We start from the raw sequence: 16,787 nt of genomic DNA on the forward strand, positions 1-16,787 counted from the left end.
AGGGCTATATTATCTGCTCCGATTCAACCAAATGCTTCAAAACTGATTGGACAATAGTGCTTCATAGTATAGATGGACAATGACCCGAAGCATACTGCAAAAGTAACTCAAGACTTTTTTTTTAAGGCAAAGACGTGGAATGTTCTGCAATGTCAATCACCTGACCTGACTCCAACTGAGCTGTATTTCACTTGATGAAGGCAAAACCAAAGGCAAAACACCAACAACAGGCAGGAACTGAAGACAGCTGCAGTAAAGGCCAGGAAGAGCATCACCAGAAGAAATCCATTGTCTAGAGATGTCTAAGCATTCCAGGCTTCAGGCAGTCATTGACCGCAAAGGATTTGCAGCCAAATATTAAAAATGCTACTTTTAATTTATGATTGTTAGTTTGTCCCAACTAAAATAATATTAATTCATTATGTAATTTCAACTCCAGCTGAAATAACAAGAACTGTCAATGTCCAAATATTTATGGATCCATCTGTATGCTACCACAATATGGAACCAACAGTTAGACAGTTAAAGCATATGAATACGGAGCTTGTGATATAAAGGTCTTGTGATTTTCGTAAAGCGATACTGCACCTCCCATCAGTGTTTACTCCAATGTCATTCACACACCAGGAATGCTAGTGCAACAGGGAGAGCTTTTGAAATTGACAGGTAATGTGACCTTCCTTGTCTTGATTGCTTGGATGTTGATGGTCCACATCATTAATTTTTTTTCCTCCCATTTACAGCCTGGGGCAGCCCCAGAGACCAGAGTTTCTTCTCTGAGCAATATTTTATTGACAGCTGTCAGAATGTGAGAACTTCACCAAATATTACAAAAACATTCAGACTTAAAAGTCACTGATAGCACTATTTAATGTAATATCTACTGTTAGCCATTTATCTGACTTTGTCCAAGCAGATCAGAATCACAGTTGATTACTTTAGAAAGGTAAAATTGGTCAGAATTAAAATGATTCATTGTAAAGCCATACTCCTGAGTTTTACATATGCAACCACTTAGACACTGACTTAAACAAACGCCCCATACACAAATCATAAACACACCGCTGAACTGTTCAGTATGCAGTGCAGCAGTGGGTCATGCCCCAACATTACAGACTGGAGACAGACTCAATGTCCCCTTGTGTCTCATAACAGCAGTAGTGTGCTATAGACACATGGATTTACCCACTGGAAAGAAAAGCTGGTTCACTTCAACACTCAACCTCTGTAATTGGAAGTGCAAGAAGCCTGTTTAATAGCTAGTAGAAAACAAAAGGGACAATTAAATCATTTATTTGTTCCATCACTTCTGTGTAAATGGCTTCATTAAAATACACAGTTAAAGAACACAGCAAGAGTGAGAGAGAGTGAGAGAGAGAGAGGGAGGGAGGGAGGGAAAAAGTGGGTCGGAGCTAATTTACATTCAAACATACACGTTCAGTTCAGACTCATGGAACAAGCCAAGAGTAACGCATAGTGCATAAAAGCTAAGAAAAGATCTCTAACACCCACATAGTTGTGGTGGTGGTAAAAACAGGTTTACTCTTTTAACTGGTACTGAACTACAGCTCAGATGAATCCTCCTTTCTATCCCCTTAGACTCTAAACACAGTACAGCACAGATTAACTTTAACAACTATCCATTACAGGGCAAGTGTGAGGCTACTAACCCAAAAAACCTGTGTGCACTTCCACATGAGATTTTCACACTGACACAGTGCTGCAGTACTAATCTACTGGCACTATTCTGGTAGCATCAGTTCTTTACAGTCACCACATTACAATAAAAACATAATAAGACCTCTTCATTCCAGCCAGAAGAATGAAAGGAACTTATCAAACGTTAAACCAGGGGTGTCCAACATACGGCCCACAGGTGGGATCCTCCCAGTTAAGGCTCTAATCTGGCCTATCAAATGTAGTTAGAATATGTGTTCTAAATTAAAATGGTATTGTGGAACGTAATTTAATTGAACGATTAAAAAAAAAAAGAGCTATCTATTATTCAACTAGGGAGCAATAAACGCAGCCACTGACAAAACGTGCTACTGATCAGCAGTGGCTTGTGACCATAGATTTTGGGGGGACAGGACAACATTAATAACATCATAGCCTCAAATAAAATTTAGTTGAGAGGTTAATACGATTTACTTATTCTAAAGGCTACTATCTAGTGAATTTTTTTTTGAGTAATAGGCAGATGATGGTCCAAAACAAAGCCATCCAGCAACAGTTTAGTGGCTCATTTTGAGCAATTTTAAATTGTTCTACAGTCTTTGAGGTAATATCATTACCCTGGGTTGCCCGGTTTCAGCAAAATTTACAGCACAACTCAATCTTACAAAAAATAAATAAATAAAACACACATAAAAGACCTGAAATGAGTCCCAAAAATTCAGGCACTCTATAAAAGGGAGACACATTTTTCTTCTTCTTCAGCATTTACTTACCATGGTGCATATCAGTTGTCTTTTTGCAGAACCTTATTACATTTAATTCCATTTACATGCCCTAAAATAAGATCTTGGAAGCCACATACAGTTATGTTTTATCTGGACCACTTACTGCAGTTCTCATTTTTGACAATAACTCTTTGTAGCTAAATCTCAATTCCCCACAACTGCTCAACATCCAGAATGGTAAGCAAATCAAAAGAACATCAGGTTATATCTGTCAAATCGAAATTTGATGCTGTAAGCATGTCTCTTTCCAAAAGAACTAACGTAGGGCTTTCGAAGCAAGGGAGTGAATACTTATGCAATCACCTTTTACATTTTCAATTTATTAATAATTTTGCAAACTGTATTGATCCCCCTTTCAATATTGTTATAATAATAATAATTATTATTATTCTTTTTATAATAGTGATTTATTTTGTCCAGTCCACTTGACAACTCTGTGACTCTGTGACATTAAAACACATTTAGTGCATAATTCCAGTTTTCTATCAATATAATCAGCATTAGTAGAGGCTAAATAAATTGTATTATGCATTCAAATACAGACACATGTTGAGTCAACCTGGTGCTTTGGCTTTGGACACTTGCCGGGCTTTGACAGTGAGCCAGAAGGGGGGCTAAGATGGATGGCGGGGTTGTTTGCTCTCCCGCTGCAGTGGTAAATAAACATGTATGCGACTGAACAGAGATAGAGGTGCTTTTATGGCAGAGTGTTTGCACTCCTGCTGGAGTGGCGCTGGAGGCGAGCCATGGTCGCCGTACCCTGCCGGCCTGCAGAGGAACACTGGGTTCTTTCAAGAGCGAAGCCCATTGCCCACACAGGGTCAACCTGGTGCGAAAGCAAAATAAGGGTTCTTACAGTCCAAGCCAACTATCAGTGAAAAGCAGATTTGTGTATGCTAACACATACAGAGGTGTCATTTCTATATGACAGTGAGAAGGTCACTGTTCTCCAGGCAGCTAATTGGGAGTTGTCGTTGATAGGCTAATTGTTGCAATTGTAGTCAAGCACTCACAATTCTCATAGAAACCTGCTGACGATATTAATCTCAGCTTTCAGTAGCACAGAACAGATTTTCTGCTTATGTTTCACTTCTGAAAGCAGTCCATCACTTGAATGAAGATATCTTCTTGATTCCTCTTTTGTTGGTGCCCTTTTGGGTCCTGTTGTTTCTTTATAATGTTCAGTTGTAAAGTCAGCCATTTTAGTCGACATTTGCTGAAGGAAGCAGTTTTGAAGCTCAAAATTCAAATATAGCCCATCCCTTCTGTGTTCCCTCCAAGGCCAGGCCCACAAAACACATGCATAGGCTAGAAATGTAGGAGTAGGAGCTTTCTGATTTATAGGCAACATGATTGACAGGCAAGTAAAAAAGCCTCCTTATCCTGATTGCTTGGATGTTGGTGGTCCACATCATTTGCTTTTTTTTTTTTTTTTCTCCAATTGAGATAACCTTCACACAGATATTCTATTGACAGTTGCTAGATATGGGAAGAATTTCATATTTAATCAGACCAGATCTGTTGCTCAATCCTTGTCATCCACGCTTATTAGCTCAATCTGGGTCAGCAGTGACTTTTCTCCCCATTTCTCTCCCACTAATCACTTGACGGTGGCAATTGCACAAAGGAACTGGATTCGGTTCCTTAAGCGTACTCTTGCAAATGCTAAAAGGTTGCCAGGGACAACAGCTTGAGGCAGGGACGGTGGCCAGATCAAAACGCCTCTCAGTGAGGTTGTGGTTTGAGCAGTGCCAGTGCAGCTCTAATGAACTACAAAGCTCTCTTTCTGCAGTGTGGAGAATGTTTCTGCGTGTGCTCATGCTTGCCATGTGTCTGTCTCTTACATAGGTTTGACTATCAGGAGCTGCTCCACAACTCCACCTTCTGCCTGGTTCCTCGTGGGCGACGCTTGGGATCCTTTCGTTTTCTCGAGTCTTTGCAGGTATGACCGCATTAGCCAGGTTTATTTTAACTGATCTGACCTGGTGTCAATGTTTGATGTTTCAGCAGCTGCACAGCACTTTAGCCAGTACAAAAAAAAAATGACACAGCCACCTTGTGGCTAGAATACACAAACACTCAGAATGGTTCAGGGGTTTCCATGTAAAACAGTACATCAGGCATTGGGTGGGAAACTGCAGCGCATATATTTTTAGGCTTACTGGCATGGTGTGTGAAAGGGCCGGAAGCTCACATAGGGTGCCCTCAGCTCTGCTGAGCAGTGCTGAATGGACAAATCCATGAAAACGGTGAGTTTGGCAGCCTTACTCTCACAGTAACTCCTCCTCACAATCCCACATTTTCTCTTTCTGTTGATCCAAGTTCACTGTCTCCTTTGCTCTCACTTTTCCATTCACTCCCCTTTGAGCTTCTCTTTTCTTTGGTGCCAGCCAAAGCCACATAAAGAACTAAAGAACTGGCAATTATCAGTGGATTTGTAAGTGGAAAGTTCTAGAACATCCTCTGACCCACCACTCCACCCCCAAACACACACACACACGCGTGCACACACACACACACGCGTGCACACACACACGCACACCAGACTTACTGTAGCTCATCTGACTCTTTAATATCTCTGACGCAATAACACTCAGATCCAAACCTAAAAAATGTGCATGCATGTCTGAGAATTTGGCCGCCACCAGCCAAGAGCGGTCTTATTCCTCTTATCCACCTTCTTAGAGTATGAACACACAGGCAAGGTCCTTGATGTAGGTTCCACAGACAGAAGTTAACTACCTGGAGCAAATGTTTTGTTGTCCAACAACAGTATCGTCTAAAGCTTTCTTAGGATAAAGGCTGGGCTTCGCTGCACCAGAGGGGACTTGTTTGATCTCGGCCTGTTCTTAACGTTATGCTCTCCTGTGAGTTCATTAAAACAGTTAACAACAGAACAAAATGCGTGCTGTGAGGGGAAAAAAAGCAAACTTGATTACAAATTTCTGAGAGAGAAAGTACAGCAACTTCATTAAACAAGAGAGAAGAGGAATACCAAAGTGAACTTAATAAACCATGGCCCCCCAGCTATTGATCAAAGGAAGGATAGTGTTTAATTAGCAGCTCAGGGTCCTCAATATCATACTTGGTGCCGTTTCTTGGGGAGAATTGATAGTGGGAGAATCGAGGCATCCTTTGGCCCCTTGGGATAAGGACCTTCCTTTTAACCTGTTCCAACTCGACATGAGTTCCGTCTCTAATAGGAATTAATAAAAATATATCTATATTTAAAAAAAAAAAAAAAAAAAAAAGAATGACCATTATATTTGTGAACCTGTTTTGTTTAGCAAACACTTTGCATTTTGGTGATCATCAATGAATTTTTCTTTGCTGTCTTCCTGTCCTCAGGCGGCCTGTATCCCAGTGTTGCTCAGCAACGGTTGGGAGTTGCCCTTCTCTGATGTCATCCAGTGGAACCAGGCAGTTATCGAGGGAGATGAGAGGTTGCTTCTTCAGGTAAACAGCATGCTAACAACCGTTGAGAGCGGTCAACTTTGAAGTCTTTTTTTTTTTTTAATTTACTTTAGTTATGGGACAAGTTCATAGCATTTCCATGTACAACCTTTAGCTTAGCATACTCCCTAGATAAAATCCCTCTCTGTTCCATAAGGTGCCCTCTACAGTGCGGGCAGTGGGCATTGACAGGGTGCTGGCGCTGAGACAACGTACCCAGATGCTCTGGGAGGCCTATTTCTCCTCAGTGGACAAGATTGTTCTCACCACTTTAGAGGTGAGCATAAGGTGGTTTGTATGTAGGTTTTAGGCAGAGTTGATCTGGCAAGGACTGTCAGGGGAAATTAAAAACAAGGATGAAGATGCTCCGCATCATTAGCACCCACTTAGTGCTGTGCCTCCAGGTTAATTGCCAAACACAATGTTGGTTTTGCATAAATGGCATGAGCCAACATTGCCCTCTGTTGGCTAAATGTAGAAGTGTATGACTAGACATAATTTGGAAAGATATGGAATAAACCGTTATGGCTGGAGACACTGATGGGAAATACTGTACATCTTAGGGAGTTTAATCAGAGTAAACTGATTCATTGTTGCTGTCCTTCAGATCATCAAGGACAGAGTGTATGCCCACATCTCAAGGAATAAGTTCATGTGGAATTCTCTGCCCGGGGGTCTTCTGGTGCTGCCTGAATACTCAATCCATCTGGCTCATTACCCTTTCTACTATCTGAACCTTGGTAAGTATAAAGAAAGGATACACAAGCTGTGTAACATGTCCATTTCACAATACACATCCTATGCATTTCTTGACAGAATGTTGCAGGATAACATTTGAATGCAGCAGTGTGCTTAAGTGCACAGAACTGCCCCAAAGTAATTTAATCAAACCAGAACATCACCGACAATACTTAAACATTCAGCCTTCACACCAGTCTCAATTTTCTGTAGCAGTCTCAGTTCTCCATATCTTCCATTAATGCAGGAGTCATGCCTGGCCAGGAATTTACTGCTGTCATCCATGCCACTTCTCCACTGGTTTCACAGTCTCAGCCAATTATGAAGCTCCTGCAGGTGGTGTCCAAGTCAAAATACTGCTCACAGGTACACCAACTGTTTGCAGAAAACATAATTTTTTTTCCTCTGTTGAGTGTATGTGATATACTACTCCACTGTGCCCCTTTACAGATTATCATCTTGTGGAACAGTGAGAAGCCGCCCCCTCACCGGAGCAAGTGGCCGCCCATGCCAGTGCCCCTTATTGTCACAGATGGCAGAAGGAAAGTGAGTGTCTCCACATGAGGGTACAGTCAAGCTGTGGCCATATGCAAAGAACAAAACCCCATTTTCCAAGGCTCACTCCATGATTTACTCTGCTTCTTACAGACAAGCAGCCGTTTCCTGCCGCATGCTGCGATTGAGACTGAAGCGGTGCTCAGCCTTGATGAAGACTCAGTGCTACTGACTAGTGAGGTTAGACCTTCCTTTCATTATTAATCCAAGACCAAGGGTGTGAAAATCCTATTCTTGAGTGTCTTGGTTTACAGTTGCAAGAATAAGTCGGTGAACTCTTTGGAATGACCTGAATTTATACATTAATTACTCAAAAAATGTGGTATGATCTTCATCCTTGACATAATAACACATTCTGCCTAAAACTAATGTCAAAACACAAACAACTGAAAAATTATTGTTGGTTAAAATATTCACAGCCCAGGCTGTGAATAAAAGACTGCACTTGTTTAATCCTTGACACACAGACCCACATTTTATATATATAATAATTGCATTGATTCTTTCAGGTCAACTTTGCCTTCCACGTGTGGCGGAGCTTCCCTGAGAGAATTGTCGGCTATCCACCCAGAAGTCATTTCTGGGATCCAGTGAAGAAAATTTGGGGCTACACCTCCAAATGGACTAATGAATACTCAATTGTGCTGACTGGAGCAGCCTTCTATCACAGGTACTAATAACAGCTAATGTACCATCAAGCTCCTAACATGATTTAATCTTTAAAACTGCGAAATATGTTTGAAACAACAAAAATAAACTGATGGGGGATTTAAACATTCATAATGACAGTAAAATTTCACATGTTGCTCAATTGCTCTATAAATCTGACAATCATGGCTCATGCTATTTCTCCTTTCCTCTGATAGGTATTATCATTACCTGTTTTCTCATTATCTGCCCCCTTCATTACGGGCGTTAGTGGACCGCAGCTCGAACTGTGAAGACATCCTGATGAACTTCTTAGTGTCATCTGTGACCCATCTGCCACCCATTAAAGTGGCTCAGAGGAAGCAGTATAAAGAGATGCCTAGTCCACAGGTGAGTCATCAGAGCAATGTTAACACATCACATATTAAAATGTACAAGATTATACAGAAGAATGGTGAAGTAGTTTTGTAACAGGGTAACATTTTTACATTTGTCATATATTCCATTTTTCCTTCTTTTTTTTTTTTTTTTTTTTTTTTAATCAGAGCACCAACATGGCCCCCTGGGCAAACCCTGAGCACTTTACCCAGAGACAAGAGTGTATAAACACCTTTGCTAGCTGGTTCGGCTATATGCCCCTGGTGCACTCGCAGCTCCGCCTGGACCCTGTTCTTTTCAAGGACCACGTGTCTGTCTTGCGCAAGAAGTATAAGGACCTTGAGCGTGCTTGAGCCACACAGAGAGCGCAGGCATTGGCTTTCAGAGTTGCCTCAGCCTCTTTCAAAACGGATAAACTCTGCAGAGTGCAAGAGTAAACCTTGACCCTTGGTAAAGAGCGGTGTTAAATGAAGAAGGACCCACTTCCATCCTACTGAATTTTGCCTGGAATTTTTGACTGGATCTTCGAGTTTGACAGAAAGCTCAGTGGAAAAAAAAAAACAATGGCCTCTATGCTCTCAGATTGCACTGGCTGCTGTCTCAGTTGTGGGTTGGCATTAGCACCTAGTGAGATGCTAATAGTACCATGGACTAACACATTATCATGTGTTTGTAAAGTCGGTCACAAAGCAACTTGACTCAATACATGAAGTTGTATGTACATGACCAATAAAACATTTCCGAAATGCAACGTGTTCTGAATTTACATATTTAAATAGGAAATGAGTGAGATATTCTTTTACATTTTTATTTTATATACAAAATGATTTGGAGATCTTTAACTGTACAAAAGTCTTACCCTACAAACATTATTACTGTGCCCATATCCTGAAGAAAATTTACACCTACACTTACGCTCCATCTTCCACCTGATAAAAAGACGCCTCACAGTCTCCTGCTCCGAGGGTCAGGAATTCCATGTTAGTGGCACACAGGAAACCTGTAGCTCAGGCTGGTCTCCCATCTGTCCCTCTAGCGAATACCTGGGATCACTCCTTACTTTTTGGCATGGAATTCATATTCCTAGATCCCTGCTAATCCAAGAGCATCTCTGTTCAGTACTTTATAGCAAGAAGTACAAATCACAGATGAGAGCTGGTAAAAATGGAGGAAGTTCTCCACCTGAATCTTATCTCATTAATCAAGACTAAACACAACGCAGCGGTAACAGTACCCCTGATCCTGAGCCATCTGCTGCCCTTAGCTGCCTGACTAGAAGAGACTGGATGGAGAGTGGATCACGTAAAAAAAAAAAAAAAGGCAGACTTGAAGGAAAGGGTTTCTGGTCATTTGCGCATTGTGAGCATGGCATTGATGTCCCATAGGAGGTTCCTCATCTGGTCCATCAGCACCTTCATCTCCTGATTCTTCTGCCTCACTTTCTGTGGAGATTTTTGAAAAGTAGAGCAAATTAAATAATTGTTCTGAAATATAAACCTAACGGTTTGCATCATGCAAGTCATTCTGCTAATGTAAACATCCAAATGCCCATTATTTTAAGGTAACAAACCATAAAGAAAAAAAATACGTAATTAACTGCACACTATGTAACAACTGAATAATTTACACAGCCTGAAAGACAACTGTATTTAACAGCTGTTCTGGAAAGGTCTTTAATTAAAAAAAAAAAAAAAAAAAAAAAAAAAAAAAATTGTACAGGATCCATCATCATGGCTCATTTTTAAGATACTTCATGCTTTTGAAAGTAATTAAAGCCATGTACTCGTAATCAGGGGCGGTTCAAGGGTCAGTGGATATCCGGGGCTTAGCCCAGAGACATCCATGTATGCGTCAAAATACACGGGATACACAGGTGTTTAAAAGTTACATGGGCAAAGCGTCTTCATTTTGAAAAGAAGTAAATCTTTCATTATTGCTTATTACAATAAAAAAGTCATACTGGCCTGAGTTGAACTGTAAACCTTTCACATCTACTACCTGCTTTATTCCACCACTGTAGCGTCTGAAAGTCATCCTTAATACTGATTACAGCTGTTTAGCGACAAATATTTAGCGTTACTTTACAGATGGCGGAATCGGGTGTTATACCCAAACTACAATACAATCAATAAGTTAAACAGTATGTTACAGATACCTGAACGAGCCGCATCTTTCTGTTCATGTGCTGAACCTGGGTGATGCTGTTTTTTTTGTTTTTTCTTTAAAAATTTTCAAATGTCCATTTCAAATATTGCGATTCTCTTCACACACGCCTACGAACCGTCTGTCTGAGGCAATCAAGATAATTAAATCCAAAAGTAATAATCTCATTGGCTGGATCGTATGTAACTTCCTCTAGACTCGGTGGGTGGTTCTTGTTAGGAGTGAACGACAAGGTAGGGAGTGAATGACATGGTTTGATGCTCAGACAGCAGATCTGTGCTTGTAATGGATATTACTTTACTGCACATAAAAACTCAATGATGAATACAAGTCAAGGTAATAAAAACATTCAGGGCTTTACTGAAAACATTCGGGGCTTAAGCCCTGGTAGCCCAACCCTAGGCAGCTCCTGCTTGTAATATAATATCACTCAGCAAGTAAAGCAATAATCTAACCAAATTAGTAACTTGTGCTTCATTAAGGGCTGATATGTGATGTATAGTATTATATACATATGTGATAAGCACTGCAAAAAGCATAACAGCACGGCCCTCAGGGTCGTTCCAGCTATTTTATTACCTAGACTTACACAGGGACTTCGTGAATCAAATGCCAAATTAATTAATGAATCCAAAAAATTAAAGCATGACATATTATACATTTTATCTGTTTATAGTTACATTTCATGTTGTTGAACGTCTATGAAACAAGTTCCTGTTCTCACTTATGTTGTAAAAATCTAACAGAAAATCTGTTTTTTGTGGAGTGTCCGTCACACAAAGCCCTGCGCAGGTTGTTACTACAGAAATGGGAACATATTAGAACAAACAAATTATAAACCAGTGATATGCAAAGAATACAGCCGTGTGTGCTGTAACAGAAAATTAATCAACACCTTCAGACCAATGACAATCAACAGTGCTGTGGTATAATATAACCACAAAAACCAAGAAACAAAAAGAGGAGGGTTTTTTTCTTCTTGTCTTGATTTCCTGATGTCCCGAATTTCAGATTCCAATTTCAGCCAAGATATGTTTTGTATACTTTATGCAAAATTTTTATTTTCCAGATTTTATCACTGTATTAGTAATACATTGGTACAAACCTCTAAAACTTCTTGTTTGTCCTGAGTCACAGCAGGACTGCAGGGCTCCACTCTCACTGGAGCCATCTCCTCTCCAACATACGGCACCAGCTGTGTGAACAAACAAACAAACAAACAAACAAACAAACAAAAAAAGACAATCCTTACCAATTACTGTTTCATACACACCATTTCTTTACGTGTTGACTAGAAATTCATTCACAGCGTTAATTCACTAGAATGCAGCTACTACCTGTAAATGATTTCATATTAGACAATGTTTATTTACAGTGAAGAATATTGAAAACTGGGCAAATATTAACGCTGTAGGAGCATTTATATAACTCCATTACACCTGAGACACTGGTGGCAAGTCTCACCTCAGCAGGAGACTCCTGAAGGTCAGAGGTCATCTCTACACAGCGCTCGTAGAGCAGACGGAGTTTGCGGAAGAGCAAAGTCAGCTGGCGCAGGTGCTCCTGCAGTTTCCCAAAGCGGTCCTGATACGCTGCCTGACTCTGTGTCACTCCATTTGGCAACTAGAGAGAAGACAGCCAAAAAAAAGTCAGACAGAGGACACTCCAAAAACAAAAACAACAGGGTATTTACCCGACAGTGCACCACGTTCAAACAGACAAGAGCTTTACGTAATGTAAAGAAGATTCCAGAGTTTACTGTCATATGTACAGGAAACAGTCTGTTACACCATACAATGAAATTCTTACTCTGTGAATCCTCCAGCAGCCTATGACATAAATTAAGGACATAAGAAAATAATACACAAGGCGAAAAAATTACAAATCTACAATTACATAATTACTACAATGCAAGAGACAAAAATTACTGCATGTATAAAGTGTACTGTGTGCAATGTAACAAAGAAGACGTGCATGTGCAAAGTCCGGTAGAGGTAGATGAGTCCATTGCTTTTTGCATTGAGAAAGATGTATGTGCATGCGCAAAGTATGCAGAAAGAAGCTTTATTAGGAAAAGATTTCAGATCATTTTAGCTTTCGACAAATCAAAACATGCACACAGCACACAAACGCAGCAGAAAAGAAGTCTGTTGTAAAACAATGTAATACACGTCCTAAGTATGTTTTTTTTAAAGATAACAATAAACTTTGCTTTATGACATTAAACTAATTGTCAATTCACTGAAACACTTTTAAAAAACTGAGCACAGAGGCATTGTCTGTATTTTTATTGTGCTCAGAAGAGTGGGAAGTGTGTAGGTTTTGATCATTAGGCACTAAGAAGAGCCACTGCAGCATGAAGTAAGGAATAACACACAACTGGACACGCTGTTATAGGAAAATAATCAAGGACAGGATAGTGTGACGCATTCCGACAAGTGGCAGCCCATTACCACCCCAAGTTCTTTTTCTTTGTTTTATTTCTCCTATATCACTGAAATTTGTCCATTTTTATATACTTTTTGTCCATTTATAGTAACAGAACATCCATGAAACAAGTTAAACAGGTGTTAAACAGTTCGAAACAGCCGTTCCTTCACCAGCCTCTTTTTTCCTTTCTTATGAAGTAAATAAGACAAAAAACAATGCAGCTTGTCATATTAATGCTAAACCACAAACCATTAAAGTGCTGAGACAGGAGACCCCTTCCAAAAACACTAAACAAACGTGTCCTCAGAGAAAACTTCACCATAGCAACAATTACACTTTTTTTTTTAATCTGTACATGTGGCATGCCTGCCATGCAAGTCCCAGTGCAAGCTGTTACTATAGAAACGAGTTTAAAAAAAAAAAAAAAAAAAAAACGAGAGAAAACAACAATAACAAAAAAAGAGAGCATTAATGTAACTCTGTGATTTGCCCTTGCAGCTGGAACTACAGTCCAGGCCGTGCTTCTGACCTTCTGACCAATGGAGAATTCAACAGTGCTGTTGTATTAAAGAAAGAAAAAAAAAAACATATTTTTTCCTCTCCTTAATAAGAACCCATACTGTTTTGCAGTTGCAACCAGTTGCAGTCGCTTTTCCTCCAAAAACAGTCACACGGGAGCAAAACAGCATCCAGTGTGACAAATATAGAAGCTTTCTCTCAACACCTGCGCTTGTGAGCACTGTGGAAAGCGCTCTCTGTGGTTTTACTCACGTCAGTGCATTGCTCATGTTAGACGCTGAAGATGGTTTGTGTTCAGAAGACTAAAAAATTACAAAAAAACTACACTTAAATCAAATAAGACATTATTATTATTATTATTATTATTACATTATTATAAAGACGTTATTCCCTTGTATCTATACCCATGGATGATTGTCCAGTCCGGCAAGAACACCTAATGTTAGAGATATCATTTAGTTACCAAAACAAACATAAATTTAAAAACCGTATAAGATGGGACTGTCTAGTTCAGTCATCACTAGACTTTTCTTTTTTTTTTTTTTTTTTATATAATCCTATATGTTACATTCCACACCTAATAAAATTCACAATTACAGCATCTAGCAGAGTTTCTCATGCAGAGCGACTTAAAGACATTCTTTACAGCAGTCTCCATCAAAACATATCCTCACGCTAGTAAAATAAGTCAGGGTCTAAGAACACCATTAAGCTAAATCCCTATTAGACGTTATGCAGACCTAGGCTGTTTTAATGAAAGATAATTCAAGCAGCTGTGGTTGAAATGACTACAGATGTTATTTGATAAATTATGTCAGTATGTTTTGTGTTGTGAGTCAATGCTGGCACAAAAAAATTAAAAAAAATTGTAAAAATTGGCAACGTTAACAAGTAGCCAATTGGATTTTAAAATCAGAAATTTTTTTTTTTTTTAGATGTTTTATTCATTATTCATTCATCTTCAGTAATCACGCTATCCTGGGAACACTGGGTGGGAACGCACCCTGGATGAGACGCCGGTCCATTCCAGAAAACAGTCTTAACTCATAGTTTCTCAACACCATGTGGACTCATCTGAGACGCAGAGCCATTATTATACCAACAGTGAGTATGGAGTGCTACGCAGATGCAATGTTTCCCTCTATCTCATATGACGATTAAATGTAATGCGTTGAGTATGTGCAGGAAAAACTGCGTGAAGGAGAAGTTTTATAATAGAGTAGCGATGAAACTGGTAGGATGAATTTTATTCTTAAAAGCTAGCTACCATTTTAGTGATTACGCACTTTTATACAGTAATGTACTGGAGATTTTCAAACTAAGAGGCTGATAATTCCAGACCTAAACCTGTGTGAGGTTCATGAAAATTCTGAGCCTTTAAAATGAAGTTCATGGCCAAAAAAAGTTTGTAAACCCCTTTCTTAATTACACATCATCCCTGTTTGACAGGGGATATCTTCTGAGTATCCATATTGTGCTGCATCAGCAAGAACTAACTCTTCTTTTTTCCCCCTTTTTGATAGAAAAAAAGACTCCGTATTTGACACAGCTGTTTTGCTAGTGTACTGTGGATACTGTGGTGTGCTTTGTGCTTTATCTAACACAAAGCAGAAATTATCCAGAACTCCAGCCCATGCTCCAAAATCACTCTTTATATCATTTAGTTAAGTGTGACCTGTAATCACACACTGGGGCACGGAAGCGTGTACACAACATTCTGATGGCTGTGGTTATGTAAACAATGTATACTATATGGCCAAAAGTTTGTGGACACCTGACTATCACACCCATATGTTCATGTTGAACATCCCATTCTAGATTTATTCCCCTTTTGCTCTGATAATAAGCTCCACTCTTCTGGGAAGCTTTCCACTAGATTTTGGAGCGTGGCTGTGGGGATTTGTGTTCATTCAGCTACAAGAGCATTAGTGAGATCAGGCGCTGATGTTACAGTAGGTGAGGAGGTCTGGGGTGCAGTCGGTGTTCAGTGGGGTTGAGGTCAGGGCTCTGTGCAGGACACTCGAGTTCTTCCAGTCCAACCTTCACACACCATGTCTTCATGGATCTTGCTTTGTGCACAGGGACATCGTCATGCTGGAACAAGTTTGGGCCTCTTAGTGCCAGTGAAGGGAAATTGTAATGCTACAGCATACAAAGGCATTCTATACAATTCTGTACTTCAGTTTTTGTGGAAACAGTGTGAGAAAGCCTCACATATGGGTGCGACATATGGATCAGGCGCCAACAAACTTTTGGACGCAGAGTATGTTGCACCAGTAAGGATTAAATTAAGCAAAATTTAGAGCTAATCAAGGATTTGTTAATCTAGGATCAAAATCTTATGTTTACACTATTTCAGCTACTTGTATCGTACTCTTTGCACTATTGTCACTAGGTTCACTTTTAAACAGAACTGTGTACTGGTCGGCGCTGCACTGGGACTCACTATGCCCATTGTCTGTCCCAGTGGTCATTGTACTGTCTTGTGCTGTCTGCGCATGTGCACTTGTGCACTTTATGTATAAATTATGTAGTCCCTTGTAGTTCTGTGTTGTTCTGTGTTTGTGTTATGTAGAAGCTTGGTCCTGGAGAAATGTTGTTTCGTTTCACTATGTACTTATATATGGCTGAAATGACAATAAACTCCACTTGAACTTGAAAATGATGGTTTAAAATTTGGTGCAACATAATTATTATTATAGCGTAAGATTGAATTTTGCCATGTTCCCCAAGCCCACATTCGAGATCATTACCCACTGCCTAAAGTTCAGTATATCAGTAAGATGGATAAATGCTAAATGTGCTAAAAGATTGCAGTCCACCTGAGTAGCCCGTGTGATCTGGAAGATCTCCATGGTGCGGGTGACGATGTCCTGCACGGTGTCCTGGCCGATGCGGCACAGGAAGACGGGGGAGATTTCCCGGAGAGCGGCGGGGTTGGGGGGCATGGAGGCCTGTCCGGGGACCGAGGCCCCTGAACCCGCGCCCATGTGGAGGCTCTGCGGCTGCTGCTGAAGCGGCACACCACCCAGACCACCACCCGGAGCCTTCTGAGGCAAAGAGGACATCTGCAGGAAAGAAAACTACCCATTAGCTGGATAAACACCATCAGCAGCCGGTGCTGTTTCAGCTGTTAGAGTTAGCTAGCTCTGAATGGACACAATGTAAACAATGAATTAATGTCATAAGTACTCTGCTTGTAAGCTCACCACCTGTTAGAGCTCTTTCAGACTTACTTTATTATCTATTTTAAAGACTTAAGTGGCTACTAGAAACCTCCACGAACTACTTAAAGGCTAAGCTAAACAAAGTAGCTCCTTTCTCTTTCAAACGCCGCAGCACCTCCAGTCTGTCGTCACTTCCGGTTTCCGGTTCTTGTTCATTCCGCCATTTTACCACCAGGGGCAGCAGAATCCTTTCAACACCTCAACACTAAATTCT

The 16,787-nt window shown here is 40.2% G+C and overlaps 2 protein-coding genes across 4 annotated transcripts in view; one reads left to right on the plus strand and one right to left on the minus strand.

Moving 5' to 3' along the window:
• Positions 1–8,985, plus strand: part of LOC113535988 (exostosin-1c) — a 50,496-nt gene extending 41,511 nt beyond the window's left edge. Inside the window, exons 3-12 of the mRNA XM_053228376.1 lie at positions 4,311–4,404; positions 5,811–5,918; positions 6,073–6,192; positions 6,523–6,655; positions 6,901–7,019; positions 7,104–7,199; positions 7,302–7,388; positions 7,718–7,878; positions 8,075–8,246; positions 8,402–8,985. Of these exons, the coding sequence (XP_053084351.1) occupies positions 4,311–4,404; positions 5,811–5,918; positions 6,073–6,192; positions 6,523–6,655; positions 6,901–7,019; positions 7,104–7,199; positions 7,302–7,388; positions 7,718–7,878; positions 8,075–8,246; positions 8,402–8,587 (1,276 nt within the window). The 3' untranslated portion in view covers positions 8,588–8,985. The remainder of the gene's footprint in view (positions 1–4,310; positions 4,405–5,810; positions 5,919–6,072; positions 6,193–6,522; positions 6,656–6,900; positions 7,020–7,103; positions 7,200–7,301; positions 7,389–7,717; positions 7,879–8,074; positions 8,247–8,401) is intronic.
• A 43-nt stretch (positions 8,986–9,028) lies between these two features.
• zgc:114119 (Mediator of RNA polymerase II transcription subunit 30-like) lies at positions 9,029–16,729 on the minus strand. Of its 3 annotated transcripts, none has more exons than XM_026929635.3 (5): positions 16,583–16,729; positions 16,169–16,414; positions 11,862–12,020; positions 11,503–11,592; positions 9,029–9,676 (listed from the first exon to the last, which is right to left on the minus strand). In XM_026929635.3, exons 2-5 carry the CDS (start codon positions 16,412–16,414, stop codon positions 9,581–9,583), a joined length of 591 nt encoding a protein of 196 aa, XP_026785436.1. In that variant the 5' UTR covers positions 16,583–16,729; the 3' UTR covers positions 9,029–9,580. The 3 variants fall into 3 exon arrangements, with proteins under 3 accessions (XP_026785436.1, XP_034154376.1, XP_026785437.1); XM_034298485.2 differs by having other exon boundaries at positions 16,559–16,711; XM_026929636.3 differs by having other exon boundaries at positions 16,556–16,702.
• Positions 16,730–16,787: the final 58 nt, after the last annotated feature.

Source organism: Pangasianodon hypophthalmus, chromosome 23 (genome assembly GCF_027358585.1).
Source record: "Pangasianodon hypophthalmus isolate fPanHyp1 chromosome 23, fPanHyp1.pri, whole genome shotgun sequence".
Taxonomy (NCBI): domain Eukaryota; kingdom Metazoa; phylum Chordata; class Actinopteri; order Siluriformes; family Pangasiidae; genus Pangasianodon; species Pangasianodon hypophthalmus.

What these genes read in the sequence shown, in the direction of transcription:
- zgc:114119 (XM_026929635.3), bottom strand. Translation starts at nt 16,414, where the DNA reads ATGTCCTCTTTGCCTCAGAAGGCTCCGGGTGGTGGTCTGGGTGGTGTG. An exon ending in AGATCACACGGGCTACTCAG is followed by an intron (nt 12,021 to 16,168) that starts GTGGACTGCAAT and finishes TCTTCTCTCTAG; the next exon opens with TTGCCAAATGGAGTGACACA. An exon ending in TTCAGGAGTCTCCTGCTGAG is followed by an intron (nt 11,593 to 11,861) that starts GTGAGACTTGCC and finishes TTGTTCACACAG; the next exon opens with CTGGTGCCGTATGTTGGAGA.